Genomic DNA, 27,401 nt, shown 5'->3' on the forward strand with positions numbered 1-27,401 from the left:
CCCGAAGGGGAGGACTTTATACTGCCAAGCTCGACCCTCGAATGCAGCAAACCGTAGAAATTAGTGGTGGCGTGGAAGAATGACAACATAAAAGTATGCATCCTTCAGGCCTATTGCTGCAAACCAATTCTGAGGACAGACGCACTGGAGGATGCGCCTCTGTGTGATCATTCTGAGCCGCAGCTTGTGCAGACAGTGGTTCAAAATGCACAGGTCTTGGTCAGGGGCGGAGATTGAACTGGCCCTGGTTAAATATAGACCTGTGAACTTGGGAGGCCTTATGGCAAACTGAATTGCCTAGCTAATTCTGATCGTGCGAATGAGCCATTGCGACGGGCTGGCTAGCAATAACCAGGCTGGCAGAGCTCGCACAAGTGGGCAGCACGGAGTGGGAGGGCTCAACCAGGGAGACTGTCCTCCAGCACACTCAGAGCCGCTGGCAAGGTACATCGATCCTGCGAGCTCAAAGGCAGGGCGTCCCAGACTGGCACTGTTCAGGCTGACACATTCTTGGGGAAAGAGAAAAGTGCTCTTTTATTAAGAATTTGGCGACCGCCAGCCACAAGACCAGCAGCCTAGCACTGAAATTCACTATTTGGTGTTGTGATGCCTGGTCCTCCACCGGGTAAAGAGCAAATTCCCTCTTCTCCGCATAGCCTGCCTCAGGGACACTTTGTGGTCTGTTTACCGGACTTAACGACGCCCTATTATTTTTTCAGAAGTCAAAATTTTGTAACCAAATATATTATTTGCAAAAAACGTAAAGCTTTAGGGTGTAGACGTTAATAACATCCACTGTATTGTGTAATTTAGTATATAATCCAAATAATGTGTGTGTGTTTGTATTTGTGTGTGAGTAAAGTTAGTGACTTTCTTAACAGTTTTGTGGTGACTTTTCACATTTCAGGAGATATGCTTCCAAACTCAACAAAGTGGATGGTCAGCATTGAGGGCAGAGTGACTCATTGCATTGATGAGCAGCTGATTTTCTCTCCAGCCCTTTCTGTGTTTTTTGGTTCCTTTTATGTTTTTAACATAACATCAGGAGACAGCCAGCATCACACTAGAGCTTATGTAAAGGTAACTATTATATATGGACGAGATACGGTTGATTGCAAAATTATTAGCCCTTCTGTGAATTTAGTTTTTTTTTTTTTTTTTTTTGCACATTTCACAAGCGATTTTTAACAGACCAAGGACAAATTCCAATTTTTTTCTATGTTTTTGTTCTCATTTGTATTTTCTTATTTGGCTAGAATAAAATCAGTTCATTTATTAAAATATGTATAAAAAAAGTAAGGCCAATAATCATAACCCCTTAAGAATTTTTTATTGACTACAGAACAAGCCACTGTTGTCCAATGACTTGCCTAGTTACTTAAGTTGGCATGTTAAGCTGAATACTAATATTTTGAAAAATAACTAGTACAATATGTACTATCATCATGGCAAAGACAAAACAATTTAATTATCAAAACTATTGTTTAAAAATGTTACAAAATCTTCTCTCCATTAAGCAGCACTTGATAAGTATTTTTAAAAGAATTACAATTTCAGAGGAGGGCTAACAATTTTGACTTTAATTGTATATACTGTATATGTGGTATGCATACTTGATTATGAGTAAAACAATGTTAAATGTTTTATCAGATTCTATGTGAGAATTAATCCAGATAGGGCAGTGTGCTTCGCAATGTGGAATGAGCCACAAACTGAGTCAAGTGTTAAAAGAAAAGTTCCTGATGTAAATCTTCATGTACATGCATTTTTGCTGAGCCTCACAAAATTTGAGTGTAAAACTTCTGATTAAGTAAGTAAAAGGGGTATGTTGTGATAAATGCATAAACTTAATTAAATAAAAGTGCATAATGGTGATTTAATTTTTTTGTTTTTTTTATTATTGCTACAGGTTTGGAACAACATGAGGATCAGTGCTCAAAAAAAACTGTTTTGGATGGACTTTATTTTATATTATTTATTGGTTATGTGATTGTTAAATGTTGGCTATTGCTTTGAAAATATGCTGTATACACTACATGTGTTCTTTATTTAAGATTACATTGTAAATGGAAAACATAGTAATATCCAGTGATTTAGATAGATTTGCTCTTCAGTGTTTGGATTTTCAGCAGTGAAAATTAAACCACACTGAACTGAACTAAACTAAACTTCAACTCTGAAAACTGAACTACGCTGTTTCAATTTCCTATAATCTTCTATGTTAAGCTGCTTTGACACAATCTACATTATAAAATGCTATAGAAATAACCATGAATTGAATTGATTTCTGTAATTTTGTGATGCTTTTTCTGTTGTATATTTGTTTTCTGGCAAATCAATAAAATACATTTTTAAAGAACTTATATGCTTTCTATTTTTTAAAATAACCATACATAATACTGATTAATTTTAGTAACAGTACAGTAACTACTACTGTATATAAGATATACTATTAATGTGTATGCAGTTTTATGCTGTGAGTAGTAACAGTACAGTACAGTGATTTACTGTAAGCTGTATTGCCAGATAGTCACAGCTACTGTTTTGTTATAGTAATTTACTGGCCACACTGTTGCCAGTTACTCACTGTAATGGTTCGGTTACAGTAATTTACTGGGAACACTGTTGCCAGTTACTGTTAAATGTCTCTTACGGTGACTTAAATGTTGCCAGTATTCTACTGTAAAAAAGCCCAGTAAGGTCTAACAGTGTATAATACACATATTTTGTTCAAAAGATACTTAACCCTTGTTTTAGAAAATTTTTAAAAAAATTTTTTTATAAATTAAAGCAATGGTTTGGCTCGTGATATAGAATTTATTTTTCATTGAAAGTGCTTTCCATGGTTTCTAGTTTAATATCTCGTTGCGTTTAAAATATTTTACATTACATAAATGAATAGTTTATTAATGGCCAGCATTTAACTTTAGTCTAACACACCACACCAGTTTCATACTAATTTAAATATTTGTTCAAAATTATTAGTATAGACAAAGGAATGTTCTCTAATTTGAACATCATTTCCTATTTATATATATAGATTGATCTTGTGGATTTGTTGTATTGTACTGAATTATTGACTGGTCTGTGTTTTTTTTTTTTTTTTTTTTTTTGCCCTTTCCACCAGGCTCCTCGTCTGTCATTAGTAATGATGATGACTCTGCCAGCCCGCTCCACCACGTTTCCAACGGCAACAACACGCCATCATCCTCGGAGATGGGTCCTGATGCAGTTATTATTGGAATGACAAAGATTCCAGTCATTGAGAACCCTCAGTACTTCCGCAACCCTGGCAGCATGCTGAAATCGGACACTCGTGAGTTGCAGTGGGGTGTGGGGTCGCACCAGCCACACTTCATTCTCTCAAATAGATTCCAGCCTAGGTTGCCACTGGTCAGTTGTCATAGAAACCTCCCTTTCTATCACCATGGTGATGATATCAGGGGTGGCTGACGCTGTGTAACTTAATCACTGTTGAACTGTAGATTTCTGCAAGCATTCTTTATTTTAAATCCAGTGTGTTCTACCAACACCTGATTAGAGATGTTTATTTAGGCAAGCATGCCATACTACTGCTAAAAAGGTTTAGTCAGCACAAGGTCAAAATTTACCCACTCTTATAGGGAATATTGGTGGTTTTATAATGAATTATTAATCCATGCAAATCTAAATATGTTTTACCTCTGTATCTTTTTTGAATCATGTCAGCCAGAACACCCTAGTAACTGAATTGCAACATACGAAAAACATGCTCTTATTAATAAAGTGATAATTCTACAGCTTTTGACCAACCCCTTTTCAAACGTTTTGAAGAAATTGGAGTTTTCACTGTTAGTGTTTTAGTATTCATGTGTTTTATTATTCATTATTTTGCAGTTGTCCAACATATAAAGCGTCACAACATTTTACTGAAGAGGGAGCTGGGAGAGGGGGCTTTCGGGAAAGTGTTCTTAGCTGAATGCTACAACTTGTCTCCTGACCAAGAGAAGATTTTGGTGGCTGTTAAGGTATGGGACATTTGCACAGCATTATATTACACTATGTTATATCTTACAGTTTTTCTCAGTGGCTTTGGTGCATTTCTCACAACACTATTTACATTTGCATAACAGTTAATGCATTTCTCAAAATAATTAGTCATTTGTGCACATCATAGTAGCAGCTTCTCATTCCTTCCAACAAATTGTAAATGCTTTTGGACATGCATGAATTGCTTTCATTCAACTTCCTGCTGTTTTATAACATTATCATGCTTATGTCATGTCATTCAAAATTAACTAAACTTGTGAATGCTGAATAGTCGTTTCAAATAAAACTAATAGTCCTCATTTCATTACTTGTGTCTGTCTAGCAAATTAACATTTTTTAAGGTTTTTCTTTTTCTCTGAAAATGTCTTCTAAAATGAACAATTTGATGAATGATTTACAGACCTGTGTATGTTTCAGTTCCAATATGGACTGTAATTGTACACAGCTCTACCCAAAGGGAGTTTATGTTTGTTGTAAATAAGGGTGTTTTATTCTTTTGCATATTGCTGTGAATAAATTAGAATTGCCAAGAGCAAATGCAGTAAATATGTGAAACATACATATTTAGTGTCTTGCACTCACTAAAATGCTGAATATATATATATATATATATATATATATATATATATATATATATATATATATATATATATATGCAGTATAAATAGTATATAGTGCTGTCTTGAGCATTTTCAGGAAGTGTCACCAAAATCGGACTTCTTTTTGCATTGAAAATAATGTAGAGAGTAAACTGTCATAATGAAAACATGACAAAGCCATTTGACTATCTTGTTCATAAACAATGGTGTCAGGACTTTTCATCTTGATGACAGAGACACATTCATTGACATCATTACTTGCTTTTGAGGAATGAGCAATCCGTTTTGATCAAGTGACGCGCTTTTGCAGGTTATCAACTAGGTTTTGCAGTTTGCACTAATTGTTTTGAGAAATGCATTTACTGCTGTGCAGAAATGAACTAGTGTTGTGAGAAATTCACCAAAGCCAAAAAGGACCACATATTGATAAATAATGTTCTGTGAGTAGATAATTTCTTCATAAGAATGCTACACAGAAACAGCCGTATCACCCTGCAGCCCAAGACCGGTTACTCACTGTAGCTAAGCTGGGCTGAGCCTAGTCAGTACCTGGATGGGAGACCATATGGGAAAGCTAGGTTGCTGTTGGAAGTGGTGTTAGTGAGGCCAGCAGGGGGCGCTCAACCTGTGGTCTGTGTGAGTCCTGATGCTCCAGAAAACGTGAAGGGGACACTACACTGTCAGTGGGTGCCGTCTTGCGGATGAGATGTTAAACCGAGGTCCTGACTCTTTGTGGTCATTAAAAATCCCATGGCACTTCTCGTAAAAAGTAGGGGTGTAACCCCGGTGTCCTGGCCAAAGTCCCTCAATAGGCCCTTACCCATCATGACCTCTTAATCATCCCCATTCACCGAACTGGCTCTATTGCTGTCTCTTCACTCCACCAATAGCTGGTGTGTGGTGAGCGTACTGGCGCCAATGTCCTGTGGCTGCCGTCGCATTATCCAAGTGGATGCTGCACACTGGTGGTGGTGTAAAGAGACTCCCCTCATGATTGTGATGCGCTTTGGGTGTATGGCCATACACAATAAATGCGCTATATAAATACACATTACATTACATTACATTACACAACCTATAGGGCAAGCCAAGCACCATGATTTCCATCTTAGACCTGTTTGAATACAGAAAATGTTGGACACAGTTTTTAGGGGTAAGAAGCATGCGCACTATCAGTCAAAAGTTTGGGGTCAGCAGGATTTTTAAATGTTTTAAAATAAGCTTTTCCTGCTCACCAAGGCTGCATTTATTTGATCAAAAATACAGTACAAATTATAAAATTGTGCAATGTTACTGCACTTTAAAGTAATTATAAAGTCTTTTATAATTTAATGTAATAAATTATGCCAGTGATTTTAAAGATTTTCAAAGAATTTCCAGCTTCATTACTCCAGTCTTTAGAGTCACATGATCGTTCAGAAATAATTATAATATTATTATTATTATTATTATTATTATTGTTAATGGTAATATTAATAAGAGCAATAATGATTGGAGTAATATTTTCATTTGAAACTACAAACAATAAGTAATAAATATATATTTAATAATAAGTATTTGACTATTTGTTTTACATTTAATAAATACCGCCTTGATGAACAGAATAGTGCTCACAACAAGAAGGTTGCTGGGTCGCTGGTTCGAACCTCGGCTCAGTTGGCGTTTTTGTGTGGAGTTTGCATGTTCTCCCTGCGTTCGCGTGGGTTTCCTCCAGGTGCTCCGGTTTCCCCCACTGTCCAAAGTACATGCGGTACTGGTGAATTGGGTAAGCTAAATTGTCCGTAGTGTATGAGTGTGTGTGGAAGTTTCCCAGATGGGTTGCGGCTGGAAGGGCATCTGCTGCGTAAAAACGTGCTGGATAAGTTGGCGGTTCTTTCCGCTGTGGCGACCCCAGAAGTCAAAAAGAAAATGAATGAATGAAATTAATAAATAAAATTAATAATAAAAAATCTGACCCCAAAATTTTGACTGGTAGTGTAAATATTTCATTAACTTTCATCAAAATCTGTGAGTAGTGTAGCTCGATTGGTAGATGTTTGTGCTGTAATAACGCCAAAATATTATGTGCGATCCCAGAGAACATCAGATTTTTTTTCTTGTAAATTAGCATTTTCTATCAGGCTCCTATGATTAGGTTCAGAAGTTTCATTTTAGAGAGAATGATAAAGTTATTTGCTAGTAAATAAAATAACTTTTTTTTCATTATTGTAACTTTAGACAATTCTTTGGTTTTTAACAAGGTAGATTTACTTTTGCTAAATCCAGTGCTTTTTTGCAAAAACCTCTAAATCCACATTTTGGCACAAGACAATGTAATTAGCTGAAAAACACTAACGATGCAATTAGAAATTATTTTACCAAACATAAAACACTTAAAATAAAAATACATAAATCTGTCAAGTAAGTGGTTGTTCATTCCGCTGTGGTAACCCCTGAAAAGCCAGGGAAAAAGCAAATGGAAAATGCTATTATATCTCATAGCATTCATATGGGATAAAAGAAAGGCATCTTCACTTCGTCTTTCGTGAATCGGTGTTGCTGTTTAATGTCAGACTCATTCAAAGTAGCGTCACTGGGCAAAACGTTATGAAAACATGGCACACTTCCGACTGTACAGTGTTTTCTTTTTCTTATAATGCACGTAGTTTTGAGGTTTTCATTTGCCATTCACTGACAGTCGGACAGGCTCATTTAGTTCATCATAATTCATCTTTTAAAATCTTATTGAAAGCAGAATAAATACAGTCTCCTCATAAAATCAGCACACCGTTACATTGAAAACAGTTCGATTTGCATCTTCTGATTCTCAGGACATAGCGGCCTTTGCAAGTGGTGCTTAGAGGCTTTTGCATACAAACTTATTTCTGAATGGGCTGACGCTGCGATTTAGATGATTTGAAGCAAAAATATTTGTCAAACATATATTACGTATAGTACAGCGGCTTTTGCATCTGAACTCTTCATATGCATTGAACAGGCTGTGTAAATCGTGTTTCACAGCCTTTGCTAAATGCAAAAATAGAAAACAGTTTTGTAAATATTTTGAAAAAATTGTTCATAAGGTATCATCTGTATAATCCACAAACAATACTGCATTTTGATAAGTTACACTGATCGAATACAATCATGATGACATGAAAAACAATGTTGTCATTGTTTTTTTGTTTTTTTTTCATTTAACTTTACAACATAACTATAGGTCATAATAACTGCTTGCTGAAACAAATTCTTTTAGGTGAGGAAATTCTCAGCTTTCTGGTGATCACTAAAATAAGACCTGAACCAGAAATATCAAAGATAATTTTGTCAGAATCTTTTTAACTGTTTAACAGAGTTATCAGTAACTTATAGGTCATCTCTCAACTCTGCATTTACAAAAACATGGTAAGGGCCCAAACTGATTGTTAACTAATAAATGATTATTATGACATTGTAAAGCAATTGTTTCCCAGTTCTGGGTTGCCCCTGAAAGTGAAAAAAATGCCGGAATAATTGCTGGTTCATTCTGCTGTGGTGACTTCTGATAAATAAGGGAGTAAGCTGAAGGAAATGAATGAATGATGTAAAGCACTCTGTCTAGTCATGTGATCTCTTAACTTGCAGACTTTGAAAGAAGCCAGTGAAAGTGGGCGAGCAGATTTCCACAGAGAGGCAGAACTCCTGACCAACCTGCAGCATGAGCACATTGTCAAATTTTACGGCGTGTGTGTAGAAAGTGACCCCCTCATTATGGTGTTTGAGTACATGAAACACGGAGATCTCAACAAGTTTCTCAGGTTTGGAGACAACATTTATAACACCCACATTTTTGTTTTAAATGTTTCACAGAATGCATTGATAGAATATGTTGAATTGCTCTCTGATGTTTAATAAGGTGTATGGTTTAGGTAATTGCAGAAATTCTCCAGAAAAACCTTATAAATTAGCCCTTATATTAAATGGTTGGTTTTGACCATATTTGTAAGGGTCATGATTATTAATTAGCCCTCCTCTGTTGTATCCTATCTGGTTCTTATTATTTTTCTTTCGGTTTCTTCCTCTTCTTCTTCTTTCGCTCTGGGAGTGTATGGCAACCCTATGAACCGTTTGTGGCATTTGCGTAAACTTTGGCACACTGATAGAGGACAGTCTGATCTTTAAGACAAATTTGGACTCTCTTACTCTAAGTCTCTAGCGCCACTACATGTCCAAAGTTTCACTTATGTTTACCCTTACAACTTTTGAACCCAATTGGCTATAATCAAAATAGTTTTTTTCCTCTGATCCCTTGGCTCAGGCCAACTCAAACACACCCTATGGTGTTGTTTTCAGTCATAAAAAGGTGTTCACTATTGTGAATTTTTTGTAAAACCTGTTTGAACAAAGTCGTCCCAGGCCGTTTTTCCGATTTTCACCAAAATGAATTACAAGATCTACAGAACATGCTGACCAAAATTTATTAAACTCAGGTTAAAAAAAATGTACATAGAGCTTGCGAAAATTTAATTAAGGTGTTATTTTCATAACGTATTGATGCATTCACATCAAACTTGGTGTGTTATCACAACCATGGTCCAAACTTAGTTGCATCGTTTTAGTCGAATGATGTCTGATTTCCCATGGTCAGTCATTTTGGCTGTTGGCCATTTTGAATTAGTCCAAAAATTGCTATATTTTAGGGACGCATTGGTAAATTGTTATGAAAGTAGGCATGTGTCTTTAAGACTGTGCCCCAAAGGTGCTCAAAAAGTTTCTTATGATACTTATCTTGTTATTTTTTTTTGGTTTGTCCTTAGAATATCGGTACCAATTATGCTTTAACTAACTGAACTTTCTATCCGCCATATTGCTTTAAGTAAAAAACTTACTTTTTTAAACTCCTACATCGTTTGCCTGATTTGCACCAAATTTGACTCAGATCATCTTCAGACCATGCTGACAAAAATGTATTGAATTTGTGTTGATAGGTGTAACAGTTTTTGTTTACTTCACCTGACAATTGTGCTAAATGTGCAACAGATGCCAAACTATATCTGAGGCTGTATCTCCTCGATAGTTAATGACACCAAATTTTAGGTCTGTCATTGTTGCCTCACACTGACCACACCATAAATGCATATGCTTTTTTCCCCATAGGGCTCATGGTCCAGATGCGGTGCTAATGGCAGACGGACAGCAGAGTTTGCTGGTGGAGTTGACTCAGCCTCAGATGCTGCACATTGCTCAGCAGATAGCAGCAGGAATGGTGTATCTGGCTTCACAGCATTTTGTGCACAGAGACCTGGCCACACGCAACTGCCTGGTGGGGGAAAACCTGCTTGTAAAGATAGGAGACTTTGGCATGTCCAGAGATGTGTACAGCACCGACTACTATAGGGTAAGTGTGGATCATTTTAGAAATGTCCATATTGCTGTGGTACTTTTAGTTTAAATTTGCAGTTCAAGGTCTTTCTGTTTGCTAGTTTACTCTATCTAGCTTCATCTAAATAACAAATTATAAATGCAGTAAAAGCAATAGCTTTTGTTTCACAATACTTTGTGAATGCCTCAAATCTCTTTTAGCATATTGTAAACAAATATTTTAGCATCACATTTTTAGGATTTTTGCATCTCAAAGCAAACCACTTAGGAGTGTTAAGTTACACAGTATAAACGGTCCATGACTTTTCACATTCTTACTTGAACATTCCAGCTATGTGAATACAAATACATACGGCAGTAAATGATGGTTGCTAAAAGACTGTTTAAGTAGTTAACGGTTGGATGAGAGTGGATCACACCATAAATTCACTTAAAGGAATACTCTTAACTTTTAGTTAAAGAGCACCTGTGTTACCCCTTTAAAATATGTAAGATAAGCCTTTGGTGTCTGTCTCTGTCTCCTCAATGTGTCTGTAAATTGTCAGTTTAAAAAACCAATCAGATAATTTATTGTAGGCTCCAGAATCTACCTATTCTGGTGTCTGAATACATGGTAGTTGTTTTTGTAGCCTGTGGCTTTAAATTTAAATGACCTGTTTCTCCCCGCCCACCGTTCCCATGTGGGTTTTTGCTTCTCATGCATTACATCAGATAAACAGCTGTTACTGTTACAGTAAGACTTGGATGAAGCTGCAATCAAGCTTATTATAGTTAACAAAAACGAACAAAAAAAACAAAACTAAAATGTAAAATAATTGTCGTCAACTGAAATAAAATAAAATCGAGAGTTTTTTTTAAAAAAACAGAACTAACTGAAACTGTATTGTGTACATGCAAAACTTACTAAAACTAACTGAAATTATAGCAAAAACCTCCTTCGTTTTTGTATTTGTGATTGTATCTAATACATAATCTTACTGTACCTTTTAGAAGTAAATATAATTCGCGCTGCAGGTGTTTGACCCGTACGGCACCTCAGAGTCCTGCTGCCATTAGCTAGATCGAGCCGGTTCTCCTCCAATCATTCTCACTGTTGCTCCCGCGACAAAAACAGCAAGTGGACATGACAACAGCAAGGTTATAGCATTAAATACAGACACTTTAAACTATTACTTTACCACCTTTGTGGCCAGTAATAGGGTTTATTTCTGTATCGCGATCGCGAACAAATCTTTTTAACCGGATCTTCTAAGTGAACCGGTTGAACTAGTTCACCAAATCGAACTGAATCATTTAAAACGATTTGCGTCTCTAGTAAGCACTTATCCACAAACTATTTACTTTTTAACAAGCCTAATACCCCCCTCTGACTCTAAATAATCCAATATATACTCTCATTCAGTTATTAGAATTTTAACGTTACATTGAGAAGCGCTAAACCAAAAATACTGTGCATGCATGATTCAGTAAACCCAACACAAACAGTACAGCCTGCTGTGTGACTGAACTAAACTTGAACAACTGCAGTGCGGGTAAACCGAGGGCTTAAATGAGAGGATCTGGTGAAAAACATAAGTTTATTTCATAACAGACAATTGAAATGGAATTTAATTAGATGAATCATTTTCCCAGAAATGGGTTGCGGCTGAAAGAGCATCCGCTGTGTAAAAACTTGCTGGACAAGTTGCAGGTTCATTCCACCCCGAATTAATAAAGGGACTAAGCTGACAAGAAAATGAATGAATGAACAAGTGAATCATGATTCAGTTGGGTTGTAAAACTTTACCAGACATTTTTCAGATCACGGTGATGTTTTAACTGACTGAAATTACTATTGCTGAGAATGCTAACTACATGTTGAGTCCAAACATCCGTGTTAAAAATCGGAACTTCCCATCACTACTGTGTGTTTAACCTCAGAAGCAACCTCAAAAGAAACTAATAAAAACTAGTAAATCTGCATTTAATATTAATTAAAACAAACTGAATTTAAAAACAAAGTCAAAATGAAATAGAAACTGAAACTAATGAAAAATCCAAAACTATTATAACCTTGGCTGCAATACAGCTTGTTAGTCAAAAAGACCAATTAAGTTTATTTCATGTATTTGAGGTGGAGTTTATTCAAGCCTTTCTGAAACGATGAGTGTCACACAAATGCTGTTTGCAGTAAACACACAAACACACATATACTTGTTTATTTATGTTTATTGATACCACTCCTGCCTAGCTAATGTTTACGTATGTAATGTTCATATTATTTGCTAATTAAAAAAGACCTCATGTGGATTTTTATTACTTAGCCTTCATGACTCAAATTAAGCGCCAAAAGAGAATTGAGTGAACTGGCTGTAGCAGACCAAAACAAAGACAGACATTTCGACACAGAACACATTTTCAAAGCAGAATATCTGACTTTAGCACTGTTTTTCAGATAAACAAGTATGTTCACTTAGCATGTTTCTAAAAAGTCTACAAACAGATGGTATTTTTATGCTTTAGAACAGTAAAAAACGTATACACAGGATCTTTAAAACCTATAGTTAAAAACTATAATCTCATTCCTGCGTAATAATTGTCTAACATTGCTGCAGTAGCATGGCTGTAGCGGGTGAAATGATATTTCTGCTTGCACAGTTAATAAACTGAAGATAATTTTTTTCCACAGTAACACCTAGCCGCATCAGCCCAGAAACTTGCAACTTCTCATTTTTCATTCCTTTTTGTACATACTGTATCTACAGAGGAGTCAAGTTTTAGGAAAATTATCAATACTCTATGGGTGTTTTGGGAGCGAGATGCTAATGGTCTAATCAGAATGACTTATGCTAAGATAAACTACATGCCAGACTTGGAGTTGGTCTGGATTAAAAATGGGTAAATTAAATGTTAATTGTAAGGGGCCCTATCAAACACCTGGAGAAAAGAGACGCAAGACATCTTTGGTGCGATGTGTTGCTATTTTCAGACCAACACAACCCCTTGACCAGCTGAAAGCAGGTCTAAAGTCCAGTGCAGAGCTTATTAGTTGAACGCTTTATATGCGTACACATTGCTTAATACACACAGGATGTACTGCAATACACAAATATCTTTACAAATGAAAAAGAATTAAAGGCTTAAAATATTACAAACAAATATTATTTCCCACATAAATATTAAAACCACTGCCTCCAAGCCTTCTTTATCTCAGAGTGCTTTTTTCAGTTTATTCGCAACAACTTGCTTTTGTATAATGTTGTTATTATTATTATTATTGTTGTTGTGACTATCCTTGATCAAAATTTCAAATTAGTCACATCTTGGGTCTGCTGAGGGGTTTAGACGCTTCCTTAGCAAATAATACATGGAACAATAAGTCTTCATTTGTGGCTGTTTATTGCAGAGATAGTTGAACTAAAAACTGATATGAAAGTAACAAAATCAAACTTTTTTGGCCATCAGACACTGAAGGTAAGGTCTAAAGACCATGTGCTCCCAGCAGGCCCTTCTCCAGTAGGCCACACCCAGGCCTTTTAAACTTCCTCTGGCCTAGAGGGGGTGCAAATATCCAAAATAAAATAAATTAAGATTAACAACAGAAACGTTTAACATTATTATTATTATTATTATTATTATTATTATTATTATTATTATTATTATTATTATACGCATATTTATATTTGTTTTATTAAAAACAAGTTTAGATTTGTCCACCTGTCGAGTTTTGGAGTAGAGGTCTGCATTCCCGGGGCCCGACCAGATTTCTACGGCACGGGAATAAATTTCAGAAATAAGCGCGGGAGTGGTCGGTAACGGGTTTAATTTGGGACGGGAGCGGGATGTCTAGCAATATCGATCCCGACTCCCGAGCGAGCACATGTATGTATGTGTGTAAATGAAATAGCGCGTTGCTGTGTTTAGCTTGTTTGTTGCTATGTGTATGTGCGCATATGCGAATGAGAGGTGTTTGTGTGTGCGCGCGAATGAGAGAGAGAGAGCTTTGCCTGTGTGTGTGCTTGGTGCTTATGTGTGTGTGTGTTAGTGTGCGTGCGCGAATGAGAGAGAGAGAGAGAGAGAGAGAGAGAGAGAGAGAGAGAGAGAGAGAGAGAGAGAGAGAGAGAGAGAGAGATTTGTCTGTGTGTGTGTGTTTATTCAGACAGCTTGCTATAGGCTGTCTGGACTCTGTATAGCTGGGTGGTTTTCGGTTTTGTTCTCCCCCCGCTCTTTAGCGGGATCGAGCGCAGCGGGTAGAAAACGGGGCGGGTTGGGCAGCGGGACAACAAATGCTGAAGGTAAGGAGGAGCAGTTGGGTTCAGGCTAAAACCTGGCGGGTGCAGGCGGGAGCGGGATTCAAAATTTTGTCTCGTGAAGATCTCTATTTTGGAGCATATTGGGCATAGGACGTGTGTTTGGATATAACTCATCACACTTGTTATTATTGCTCATTTATTCATTTGCTGGAAATAAATTGAATTTAGAAATAGTTTTGAAACAATTCTTTGCGCTAAACAAACAAAACTACTGTAAATATGTGGGCTACTGTCTTTAGTGGCATGTGTACAACACAGTTTCCCTAACCACAAAAGTAGAGTAAAAGTGAAGAGAAAGAGAAAGTAAAGAGGCCTAATGGAGGAGGCTCGATCTTTATTCTCGCAATACAGATGGTCTGTTTAGCTGTTTTCTCGCCAGTGAAATGTTCAGTATTTTCAGTTTTTCCACTTACAAAGTCCGCCATGTAAGTAGCAAATACACCATGGCACAATGCAACTGACTTTTAAAAGAAATGGTAGATGAGACTCTGATCGGTTTAATGCATGCTCGAAACACACCCATAAGTCATAAAGGGAATAAGCACAACCCTGTTAGATCATAAGCTGAGACGCAAACCATATTTTTCCGTCCTTAAAATAAAAAAAGTGGATTCGAACACACCCTTAATTCTTTTGGGTCATTGAAATTAATTTAAATTAGGGAAAAAATAAACAGGGGGGCTAATAGTTTTGACTTCAACTGTATGTATGTATGTATGTATACATGTATGCATATATATTAGGGATGCAACAATACAGTTAGCTCACGGTTCAACACATACCTCGGTTTTTTAACACCGTTTTCGGTTCGGTTCTCATGGCTCGACACGTGTGTGTGTGTGTGTGTGTGTGTGTGTGTGTGTGTGTGTGTGTGTGTGTGTGTGTGTGTGTGTGTGTGTTTATTTTATAGGCAATAGGAACAGTAAGAGGTTAAGGAGAAAAAAAAAACGATTTATTGCAATACTCATTTTGTTTTACTTAAAAGCCAAGAAAAGTACACTAGTTCCTAGTGTATTGTATAAAAAATTAACATGGAAATCTCACAGCTGTTGGTAGCCCATGTACAAACTGGGGAACACATAAAATCCTACACTTTGAAAATAAACATACATGTGAAGTTAATAAAGATAAATTGGCCATTTCAAATAAACATTTTTGTAATTAAGTAAACATAAATAAACCATCTTAATTATCTCTTTGCTGAAAAAATGCGAGGCTGTAGTCTGTAACGCGGATCGAGTGCTTTTTATAAAATGACAAAAGCCTACATGTCCCATCACCAAAGATGGCTGCAAATCTTTAGCAATAAACACCCGCACTGTCTTTGTTATTTTTATATGTCTCTCGGAACCAGTTGGGTATGTTTTCTGGAAAGATTCAGCGAGGAATTGTTGCTATTTGGAGGACTTTCTTCCCTTCTCTGCTATCCTGCCTTCAGACAGTGATATTGCTGGGTGATGGCTCTGCAGATGTGCAGTCATGGTTATACGTATAAAACAATGCTTGCACACAGTTTTTTTGTGTTCACCATTTTTTCTTTTATTGGATTAGATTTACCGGCAAAACCGAATTGTCCTCATACCGCAGATTTGAAAGACGCCGGCGCTTTCTTGTACTATTGCCCTTACTTTGCCGACGTTTCCATGTACTGTTGCCTCAGGCTCACTTCACCGCCGCTCGCAATGTTAAAGTGTGGAATGATGGTCAAGCGCCCTTAACTTTAGAGCATAGTGATTGGATAATTACTCGAGGGGAGGAGTTTCCTCATCTCAGCTCATGGATTTAGAGGCACGCACAGTCAATTCGGGGAAATATGAAACGCAAATAAATTATTTAAACGCAAAACCGAGAAAACTGCAATTCACAAGAGCATTTTAAGAACCGTGGCATCCCTAATATATATATATATATATATATATATATATATATATATACATACATATATATATATATATATATATATATATATATATATATATATATATATATATATATATATATATATATATACACATACACATACAGTAGGGCTAATAATTTTGAAAAAAACCTTTTAGTGAGTGTTTGCCTAATGGTAACAGGAGAAGAATAGGAATAGAATCTAATATATCAAGAAAATATAGAAAGAGCATAGAACAAAAAAATAATGTAAATGTCCATAAAGGATAATCATGGTATGACTGATTCACTGAATTCTTCCCATGAATGCTTTTGGTATGGTTTATCATGACGATTATTAAAATTTATGCATCTGAACAGCTGATTAAATAGTGTAAATTTGAAAGTGCATCAAAAACCAACAGTTTTCCACAGTGAGTTCTTCCAGAAAAAAGCCCAGACCATCTGACACTGAAGGGCTCTCCCAAACCTGCATTTTGCCAACACAGCCGGAAACACTCTGCTGTGTCAGCAGCCGTGGATGTCTGTGTGTGTGTGTGTGTGTGTGTGTGTGTGTGTGTGTGTGTGTGTGTGTGTGTGTGTGTGTGATGAAGGAAAATCAGATCCCTCTGCTATGTATTATGAGGAAAACTGTAATTGTCATTGCATCATCACCAGGAAAGCTTCTTTGCAGAGTCATGATAATGAGGGCAAATTTAGTTTTGCAATAACGTTATTGTGGCACCTGGAGGATTTCCATAAGACCTTGGCTGTAATCTGCATGCTTCATATCAAGCTCATTCTTCTCTGTTTTTTCTGTAAACATGCTCAATTTAAGGGCAGATGAAGCGTCTTGTTTGATCTGAAGAGTTTTGTTTTTGTTTCAGGAAAACAATATACACTGCTTTTTAGTATATCCTGTTGAAATGAGTGGCAAGTACACCGTGCTGTTGAATGAACTTTTACTACAAATGCACAAACATTTTAAAGAAATAGTTCATCTAAATATGACTTTTTGTCATCATTGACACTCCTTTGTTATTAAAAGAATAGGAGCTTTGTAGGCAAAAGAGAAATTGTTGAATATCTGCCTTTTTCTGCCTTATGATATCATTTACATCGATAACCAACTTGTGAGTGGGTGAAACATTAACTTTGAATTCAGTCTGTTCCTGACAAAGCTATTATCATGTCTTCAGAAGATTTGGTGTACAATACATATCTTTGTGGTGATTAAATTAGTACTATTGTCATCCTTTTTGGAAAATACTGCATTATTTCACTTTACTGTATATTGTGTGTGTTCTAAATGTAAATTCACTAATTTAGAGATTAGAGTTATGTTGGTATTACCTGAGTAGCTGTAACCCAGAGACATGTTTATCAGGTTTGGAAAAAGTTGATTATTTCCAGCATTAACTATTTGAAAACAAGTTGTGTGATACCGTTTTTTACAATGGCTATGACAGTTTTTCAATACATTTAACAAGGTTCCCGAACTCTTAATGCACCAACACACCTAAAACACACAAATGGAAAAATAGTTAATTTCATGCTCAAAATCACACATTGTAAACTAAACCCCAAAACTAATTTTCAAAATACCATAATAAACTAACACATTACACCATGTCTAACAAAACACTACAAACATGTTTTAAATCAAATCGTTATTCGAAACACTAACACTTGTTCTCTTCCAACAGAAACACATTGACAATAGAACACTATCATCAGCTGACATTACAGAAACTGCATTATTTAATGTGTCAGCTCTGCCCTTATATTTAAAGCCCCTCTGCATTTTTTTTTTTTTTTTTTTTGGGGGGGGATTAGTAAATGCATGCATTCTGTTTCTTTTGCTACAGAAAGTCCTATCAGCCATATCAGAGTAGCTTTTTTTTAAGTAAAAAAAATACTGACACAGAATTGCTGCAGTACAGCCTTTATTTGCAAAAGGACATCACTTCCAGATATACAAAAAAAACGCAATTATAATAAAAACAAAGTAATTTTCTGCATTTGGCCACATGTTCTCATCCACATCACACCTGATACCTTCTCTGGCAAGGCATGGGAGGACTTCTCTTGTTGTTCCTTTTCCACACAAGATCAGCCCAGTCTAAAAGAGAGCTCTTTTGAACATGATCATGTGATGTTTGGTCTTGGTTGAGCTTGTGTGTAAAAGAAGTTCAAGCATTTGAAATTAGTGTTAACTGTATGCATTTTGTATCAAAGCAACAAGAAATGTGGTAATTGTATAGCCTACAAAGACGGATGTTTTGCTAACTGTGTTAATATTTTAGGAAACATGTTAAATGTATTTAAAAAAATGTCATAGCCATTGAAAAAACTGTAATAAACTCAATCATTAAAAATGCTACAAGTAAGGTCGACTATGATAAACTCACAGTTATTATATTTTAATAATCACAGTCAAAGATTATATTTAACAATGCTATTAAATGGTTAGTTTTTAAATTCTAAATGAGTATTTGATCATAGCCAAGGTAAGAAAAACAGGTTATAAAAAAATATCATGCAGAATTAGGTAATAGTAATTGAAAACATCTTCATTGGCAGATAACTAAGTGAAGATTTTTTATAAACTAGTTTCGAGAAGATTACATGCTTTTGATTCTCCAATCAGATGATTCCTAAGTCACTATAAATAACCAAAATCTTCAGCACACTCTTCTTCATCTTGAAGAATCCTCCTATTCCTCCTTTTTCTTCCTAGATTGTGCGGCACCATGGCTCAGTGGTTAGTACTGTTGCCTCACAGCAAGAACTTCACTGGTTCTAATCCTTACTATGTCAGTCAACGTTTCTGTGCAGAAATTACATGTTCTCCCCATGCTTACTTTGGTTTCCTTCGGGTCCCCCGGTTTCCTCCCACCATCCAAAGACCTGTGTCATAAATAAATGGATTGAACCATAGTCAAGTTGGCACCATAGTCAAATTCTTAGCCAACAGTATCCTTTCCCTCATAAAGCAACTAGACATTAGCCACAAATAAGCGGGGGAGTTCTAGTAATCTACCTGAACTCAATATCCCCTCTCACCCTACAAATGGGAGGGAGCCCAGGGCTTGAGGATCTTCTGAGCTCGGCTTTCTCCCAGGACAGCATGCCAAAGCTTATAATCAATCATCAGCTAAGTGTGAACTCTTGAATTTGGCAAGCCTTATCTTATGGACAAGGCTCAATTCTGCCAGCAATGCTTTTTTTTTGCTTTATATTCTACCATTGGGGGCTATTTCTCAGAAACTGTTTCAGATTTATATGCATATGAAAGAGTTGAACCTGAACTTACAGAATGGATGGCTGCAGTCTGTTTTAAGCTGAAACAAAAAACAGAACAGAAGCAATTGTGAGCTGGACATAGATAGACAAACAAGTAATTGCCGTACTGAGGACTTTTTACATTTGCTAGCTAAGGCTAAGCCATTTTTATCCAACTAAGACCCCCAGAAAGCTATCCCCATTGTCTTTTCCCAGATGGGCTAATATAAAACAACATCTTAATATAAAGTTAGTTATTGTGCTATATAAATAATTGAACAAACATGTCACGCATCCCTCAAATATAATAGTATTTAGATTACGTGGTCCATTATAGAGGCACTGTTATCAAAATTTCGTGGCTCAGTGGTTAGCACTGGCATCTCACAGCATGAAGGTCACTGGTTCGAGTCCCGACTGGGCCAGTTGGCATTTCTGTTTGGAGTTTGCATGTTCTCCTCAAGTTCGCATGGGTTTCCTCCAGGTGCACAGTCCAAAGACATGCACTATAGGTGAATTAAATAAACTAAATTGGACGTAGTGTATGAGTGTGTGTGAATGAGGGTGTATGGGTGTTTCCCAGTAATGGATTAAAGCTGGAGGGGCATCCACTGCATAAAACATATGCCAGAGTAGTTGGCAGTTCACTCCACTGTTGTGACCCCTGATAAGTAAGGGACTAAGCCAAAGAAAAATGAATGAATGAATATTATTAAATGGTAAGAGCATAATAAGTGCATGTGCTTTCATTAATCAGTGCACCCCCTGTCAATTTATGTCTCACATCGCAGGTGGGTGGTCACACCATGCTGCCCATCCGATGGATGCCCCCAGAGAGCATTATGTACAGAAGATTCACCACAGAGAGTGACGTGTGGAGTTTGGGTGTAGTACTCTGGGAAATCTTCACCTATGGCAAGCAACCCTGGTATCAGCTCTCAAACAATGAGGTAAGATGCTACCCAATCAATCATTTGTCTGAAAATAAAGAACTTTCATCATTTAGTCACAGAAATTAGTTATTCCCAATGTTCGTATGGATGCTGTAAATCCTTGAACATGCTTGAAAATTAATCTAGTGGTTTCAAGGTTTAAAGAATAGCTTGAAACTGCTTGAAAATTTGTTAATTATTCACTAAAAAGTTAATCAGTTAAATGTTGAAATAAAATAAATAGTTTTGCTTTTGCATAAATGAAAACCATAGTTTTAAATAATGACTGTTACTGTTAAATAAATAACTGTTTTAAATAATGGTTTACACTGCATTGTTGATTTCATTGTTGGAAAAAAATCAATCAAGCATAATCCTGTGCTTTTGATTTTGTTATTAAAAAAACTAAAGAAAAACAAGCAACCATGTATAATGAGAATCTGAAATATTTGATGGCATACTTGTGTTCAAAAATGTTTTATTTTTATTTAGTTTTTAAGTTAATTGGTCTTACTCTTTCAGAATTTTTATAGTATATGTATTAAGTCTGATACTTTTACCATAAACCAACTTATCTACCATTTGGTAGAGGTTAATATTTTTAAAATTATGGAATGTGTTGAAATTTTTCCGAAAAAAATTTTTGCGATAAAAATGTGGTGGTAATTCTCAGAAATTTGCAGAAAATTTTGCGATTTAAAAAAAAATAAAATAAAATAATATATATATATATATATATATATATATATATATATATATATATATATATATATATATATATATATATATATATATATATTTAATAAAATAAAATAAAATAAAAAATAATATAGTAGCCTCTTATGTAGGGTGTGCAATCTGGCACAATGACAGTGGCACAAATCATAAAACAATGCTTTTTTATTTTGGTCTCTTGTCAAGACAAGATCTAAACCCGGGGATTAAGCCAAAGAAAGGTTGTATAACTTATTTTTTTACCAACAGTTTTTTTTCTCTCAGATTTCACTCCCCCCTTCGCACGTGACATCATGTACCTCACATGGGACATGTGTTAGGGCTTGCCCTACCATAATACATCTAAAGCACGGATTGCCATAAAACTCGTCAATGGCAGGGAAGCATTTTCTCTCGCAGGGAAAGAGTTCAATGAAAACATATATCGATTTTACTCACACCATAATACCAACTATACACGTAAAGGTAAAAAAAAAATCCCACAATTCATTCACGTCCAGTGGCCATCATCCTTTAATCAATCTCCATCATGAGCTAAGTTTCCATCCAAAAATGCATATGAACTTCATGTGCAAAACTGGATCGCATAAAAGACGTGCAAATAAAGCAGTGTTTCTATCCAATGAATCAAAGTGAACAAAATTGTCCCTTCTTGATTATTTGGCGACAAATATCAACAGTAAAAACTGAATTTGCTGCAGCAGAAGCTGCATCAATCTTTTCTTCATTTAATAAAGGACCTGCGCCTCAGAAGGCAATCCTGACACGCAATAAAAGCGCGGTGGCGTTTGAAAGTGTCAGACGCGGAGCACAGATGCTCTTGATTCTGGAGGTCATTAATAATACAATAACATAACACTATAAGGCATTTTAGAATGACCAAATCAACATTTCAGATGTTTTAAAATGTGCTCAGCCTGCTGGTTTGTCCATTCCCACACATTTTCATCATCACATGATCTCTTATTACAAAAACACATGACCTTTTTTAATGCGCATACTGGACTTTGTGGGGTAAAAGCGTTTCTATCGTAGTCCATGCACATCTTTTGTTATCAAATAAAAAGTTTATCCTACTGTTATGCACATCTATTTTTTATGTGCAATTTTAAAATGTATGTGCATCATTGCATTTCCATTAACTGTTTTTTATGTGCATATGCAAAATGCGCATAAAAATAGGTTGATGGAAACATAGCTACTGTAAGCTGCTTGCTTTTCTGTTTGTTCCATTACTCTGTTTGTTAGATGTTTGCTCCAGCTTTCTTTTGCAGTCTGAAGAGCGGCAAACGCACAAAACGCCCATATCACAGAAAAGGATCTCTAATCACATCTTTGCATTGACTTCACATGTACTGCACAGGCTGCAAAACAACTCCTCCCACTCTCATGAAATGCAAAGATTGTAATGAATGTGAGGGTGCAGGTGACATGTCATTTTTTAAGAGACACTTTAAGAGATACATCACGTGCGCTGCATATGCAACATCTTTAAGTCATGTAAAACAATCAATTGCCAACTGAATTAAATATTATTTTGATTATATGATTTGAAATGGGATGTTTTATGAGATTATTCAAAAATGTTTGCATTTATTTTGCGTTTAAATAAAGAATTTTGCAGGATCGCAACATTTTTTGTTGATTTTGCATTGGATTCAGCGATTACAGAATCACAGAAAACTAGGGCGTCTAATAAGGAGTTAAGGAACACAAGCCAATAATTTTTTCTTAGTGAGGCAGTTAAAGGGATCAGATGTAAGTAAATTATTATCTATACAGTTATTCAGTGTTAGGTTTGGGGTAAACAAGCCATCAATTTTTTTCCTTACAATGCAATACTATACTGTAGATGCTAGCCTATGATATAATGTAGCTTGCACAGTAAATATGTCATTTTCTACACTTGGATAAATGTGAAAGAAGTGTCCTCAAAGTGTTGAAAACAACTGTTGCTAGGCAGATGCATGCACTTTTAGTGGTTCAGATGTCATTCTGGACAATGTTTGTGCTGCCTCCTGCAGGTGATCGAGTGTATCACACAGGGTCGGGTGTTACAGAGACCTCGTACTTGCCCCAAAGAAGTGTATGATCTGATGCTGGGCTGCTGGCAGAGGGAGCCATACATGAGACTCAACATCAAAGAAATCCACAATCTGCTCCAGAGCCTGGCCAAGGCCTCGCCTGTGTACCTGGACATCCTGGGCTAATCCTTTTGCCAGTATGGGCGTGAAATTATTAGTAAGAAAGAGTGTCTTGTGTGTGTGTGTGTGTGTGTGTGTGAGAGAGAGAGAGAGAGAGAGAGAGAGAGAGATAGCGAGCGTGTGTGGTATAGATGGTTGTGGCTGAATTTAAATGTATGTGTGTGTGTTCATAACAATGGCTTCTGCTTCAGCCTTCTCATCACATAGACTAAAGGCCTTAAATTTGTGTGCGATTGAGTTTGGTTTTTACCATGTCTGGACATGTCCATATCTGTCATGCATCATTGTGTTTTATAAATATCACAAATGGTCTACAAGCGGAAACATCTGATTGTTGTAAATATGCATCAGAGACTAAGTAGACCTTTTTGTTTAACAACCTTTTTGACAAAGGTCATTTGGTTTGAGGAAGAATGGTGTTTTTTTTCTGCCACCATTTGTTTGTGGAGAATTTGGACGTAACGAGGACCCAGTTATTAGCACAAAGCTGTCAACAGTCTGGAGACATTCTGGCAGATTTTACGCAGAATGCAATACTATTCATACTGCAAACTATAGAGTAACAATCATGGAACTGCCAGCTTCATCCCTCATTTTTGAACACATCTGATATATGTTTAGACTTATTCTGTGCCAAGTTTTGATGTCTAATGCTGAGGTCAATGTTTTTGGACATCTAAGTGCGCCCAATCTAACTCAGTGCAGATTTTGTAATAGAAGCACAGCGACAAAGACACATCTTATTTCTTTTTTCTTCAGAAGAGGCTTTAGGTTGGACACAGAGTGTTTGGAGTGAGCACAGAGGCCAAGTCACCAGCAGTGACATTGAAGACTTTGTATGGCTCCCTGACCATATGAGTCAAAGGGTCTTTCTAATTGTGATTGAAAGAGCAAAGGATAGATGCTGTTGTGTCAGTCACTGGTAACAGTGTTGTTTTTTTAGGGTGCTTACACACTAAAAAATGTTCTAATGGAGCACTTGACAAATAGAAATACAAATTTGAGGGTGTTGAAAGAGTGGCCATTTGTCTAGGGTATTTCCCTACCTTCAACCCAAGACACAGGGAGAAGTTCCCCAAACCCTACAACCCAACATTGGATATATGATTTTGGAGAATGGACATTTGGATTTCTGAAAGCACAAATGGACCCTCCTCCCTTGGATTATTTTGCATCCCAGTTAATATCACTGTGTCATTGGATCGAGTTGCAGCCATTTTTTTTACAAATCCTCTCCATTTTCAGTCGCATAACGAAGCATCAAAATGGAATAATTCTCATTTTTCTTCAGGGCAACATAAACTAGTGTGTAGGTGCCCTCAATCATCATACTATTGCAAATTGGTGGACTCTGACTTTCTATAGACTTAAGACTTCTTTCTTACCTGTTCTTGGGGAGTTTGAAGCGTAGATGTTGTCCATAACGCAACAGACAGCTGAACAGCTGGATTTTATTTGCTATTGGATTATTCATTATCTGTTTATGTATCAACTGCAAAATAACTGCTAAGTAATATGTGTATGTGATAATCTATGATCGATTTGTTTTCAGTGTATTGTGGGCCGTTTCAAAGCGATGGGCTTGGTGGGCACTGTGAAGTGAATGTTCATGTGAGAATGACTCGAGTTGAGCAGTCCCTGAGGTCATGACAGGAAGAGACCCTATGAAGGGACCTGACTCAACTTGTGTTTTAACCTCGCCAAACAAGTTACAAGAGGAGGACGACTGACAACTGATTACAAATAACTGACTGACTACAAATAACCGACCCATCATCATGACTTTATGCAGTGCATTCAGACAGTATTCAGAGTGCTTCATTTTTTCACATTATTTGGAGCTCTATCACAACTAATGTTTTATTAATCTGCACTCCTAACCTGAAATGACAAAGAGAATCAGGAAATTGACAAAATACCGACTTTTTGCATACTTTTAATTCTGCAACGATTAAGCTTTTGGATTGCACAAGCACTGCACATCTGGATGTGTGGATTTTCGGCCACTTTTCTCTGTAGATCCAATCATGTAAGATTGAGAGGGAACCATTGGTGGACAGTTATTTAGTTCCTTCACATTTTGCCTAATCTGGACCCTGGCTTGGTCACTCAATCAGTCATCTCTTAACCGCTTTAACATTCTCCTGGCTGGAGGTGCAGGCCCTGTCTACATGTACTGGGGTATATTTGTAAAGGGTTTTTCAAAAAAAAAAAAGCTTTTCCACACATGCACAATTTAAAAAAGTCCATATGAAAATGCAAAATCGCCCTGAGAAGCACTGTCAAAAGCATGCCAAAGCAGCAGATAGCGATATACTTGTGATCCTGAAGTCATGCTGGCTACACAGACCCCAGCGTTTTTAAAAACCTGATCGGAGTTTTCAAAAACTTTGGTTTGAGTTAACCGATACTGCCTTGTATGGGGATGATTGGCCAAAATGCTGCTGTTTTGAAAATACCTGTGTTTTTGCAAACAGGGCTTAGGGGCCATTCACACAACAATGTTTTCAGCCAAAACTGTGAAACAAATGGCCAGTTCTTTTACATGTCGATGCCATTTTGGGGACCAAAATTATTTTTTTAAAAACACAACTATTGCTGTGTCCTTGTAAACACTCGAAAACCTTTGTTGTTGTTGTCACATTTTTGTTAACACTTAATTGGCAAAGTCTGGATTTACTTCCCCATAGCTAAATTTCTCTGGCCCAGACTTGGCCCACACTATCAGCATTTGCTTGGCCCACATTCTGCAGTGAATTAAGGTACATGACTGGGCCAGGTCTGGCTTCTATTAAAGACGCAAACCCCTCACTGCACAACAGCTGCACCTTCAGCAAACCTCCTAATTCCTGCAGCACGAGGACTTTATGAGTGTCAAAAGTGGCTGATCTGCAAAATATTTGACTGCTTCTCACCGCATCCCAAACGACTAAAACAATATAACTAAAGAAATCTCCACTGTGCTGAGCAAGAGCGTTTCTTACTGAAAAGTGCTTCATCTATGACTTGTGTGCCCAGGCCCTAATGTAATGTGAGTGTGGGCCGTTGGTGGAGATAGGAGGGGGGAACAAGCGTGCTTCGGCCGGGTCAAGGCAACTGTACATAGTGTGAGTACGCCCGTATACTCAAACACAACTCAAAAAGTACTTTTACTCACTTTCCTTTAACTTATTCCCTGCTTTATCAGTGGAACGAACCAGCAATTTTTCTGGCAATTGTTTAATACAGTAGATGCGGTGGGGGAAACCGAAACACCCAGAGGAAACCCACGAAAACATGCAAACTCTAAACACTAAAAACGTCTCGGGTTACGTATGTAACCATAGTTCCCCGAGAGGGAACGAGACACTGCGTCTAACCAGAACGCTAGGGGAACACCTCTTTTATACGCGTCTTGAAGCACATGTGAAATCAATCTAATGTAATTAAGCAGGTGTCGTCAGACCAGAGAGTATAGAAGTCTGTACTGAGCATTCAGTATCAACTTCGAATTTGCTTGAAAGAAGTAACAGGCAGAAGAGTGTATGGCGGAATACGCAGTGTCTCGTTCCCTCTCGGGGAACTATGGTTACATACGTAACCCGAGACGTTCCTCATCTAGGGAATTTCAACACTGCGTCTAACCAGAATGCTAGGGGAACGCAATACCCACTAGGCCAGACTCACTGCTGACTGTGAACGCACACTACGCAGTGAGAATAGAGGACCCTGGTGAGGGGTCTACATCGAGTTGATAGTGACGCACAAATGTATATGGAGTCGACCATCCTGCCGCCAAACAAATGTCAGAAAGGGCTGAGCCCGTAATAGAAGCTTTGGAGGCCCCTACAGCCCTTGTGGAGTGGGCCTTGACAAATTTAGGTGCAGGGCGTCCAGCAGCCTGATAGGTAATTGAGATAGTCTCAACTATCCAATTACTTATTGTCTGCTTATTCGCCGGACTCCCCCTTTTTGAGGGTCCGAAGCAGACCAGTAACTGTTCACTCTTTCTCCAGTTGATAACCCGGTTAACATATGTATTTAGAGCTCTAACTGGGCAGAGTAAGTTTAACTTCTCTTTGTCCGACGACTGAAATGGGGGCGGGTGAAAGGCCTTTAGCACAGCAG

At 37.1% G+C, this 27,401-nt stretch overlaps 2 protein-coding genes across 5 annotated transcripts in view; both read left to right on the forward strand.

Annotated features, from left to right (window-relative positions):
- ntrk2b (neurotrophic tyrosine kinase, receptor, type 2b) overlaps positions 1–26,565 on the forward strand; it is a 66,425-nt gene extending 39,860 nt beyond the window's left edge. For 3 of the 4 annotated variants that reach the window (XM_073951016.1, XM_073951014.1, XM_073951015.1), the window contains 6 exons: positions 3,128–3,316; positions 3,877–4,007; positions 8,232–8,404; positions 9,744–9,984; positions 20,215–20,373; positions 23,115–26,565. In XM_073951016.1, coding sequence (XP_073807117.1) covers positions 3,128–3,316; positions 3,877–4,007; positions 8,232–8,404; positions 9,744–9,984; positions 20,215–20,373; positions 23,115–23,300 — 1,079 coding nt within the window. In that variant the 3' untranslated portion in view covers positions 23,301–26,565. 4 annotated transcript variants of the gene reach the window in all.
- The window catches only part of LOC141385623 (uncharacterized), a 355,697-nt gene that overhangs the window by 174,395 nt on the left and 153,901 nt on the right, over positions 1–27,401 (forward strand). The gene's annotated exons all lie outside the window — the stretch shown is intronic.

Source organism: Danio rerio, chromosome 5 (genome assembly GCF_049306965.1).
Source record: "Danio rerio strain Tuebingen ecotype United States chromosome 5, GRCz12tu, whole genome shotgun sequence".
NCBI classification, from domain to species: domain Eukaryota; kingdom Metazoa; phylum Chordata; class Actinopteri; order Cypriniformes; family Danionidae; genus Danio; species Danio rerio.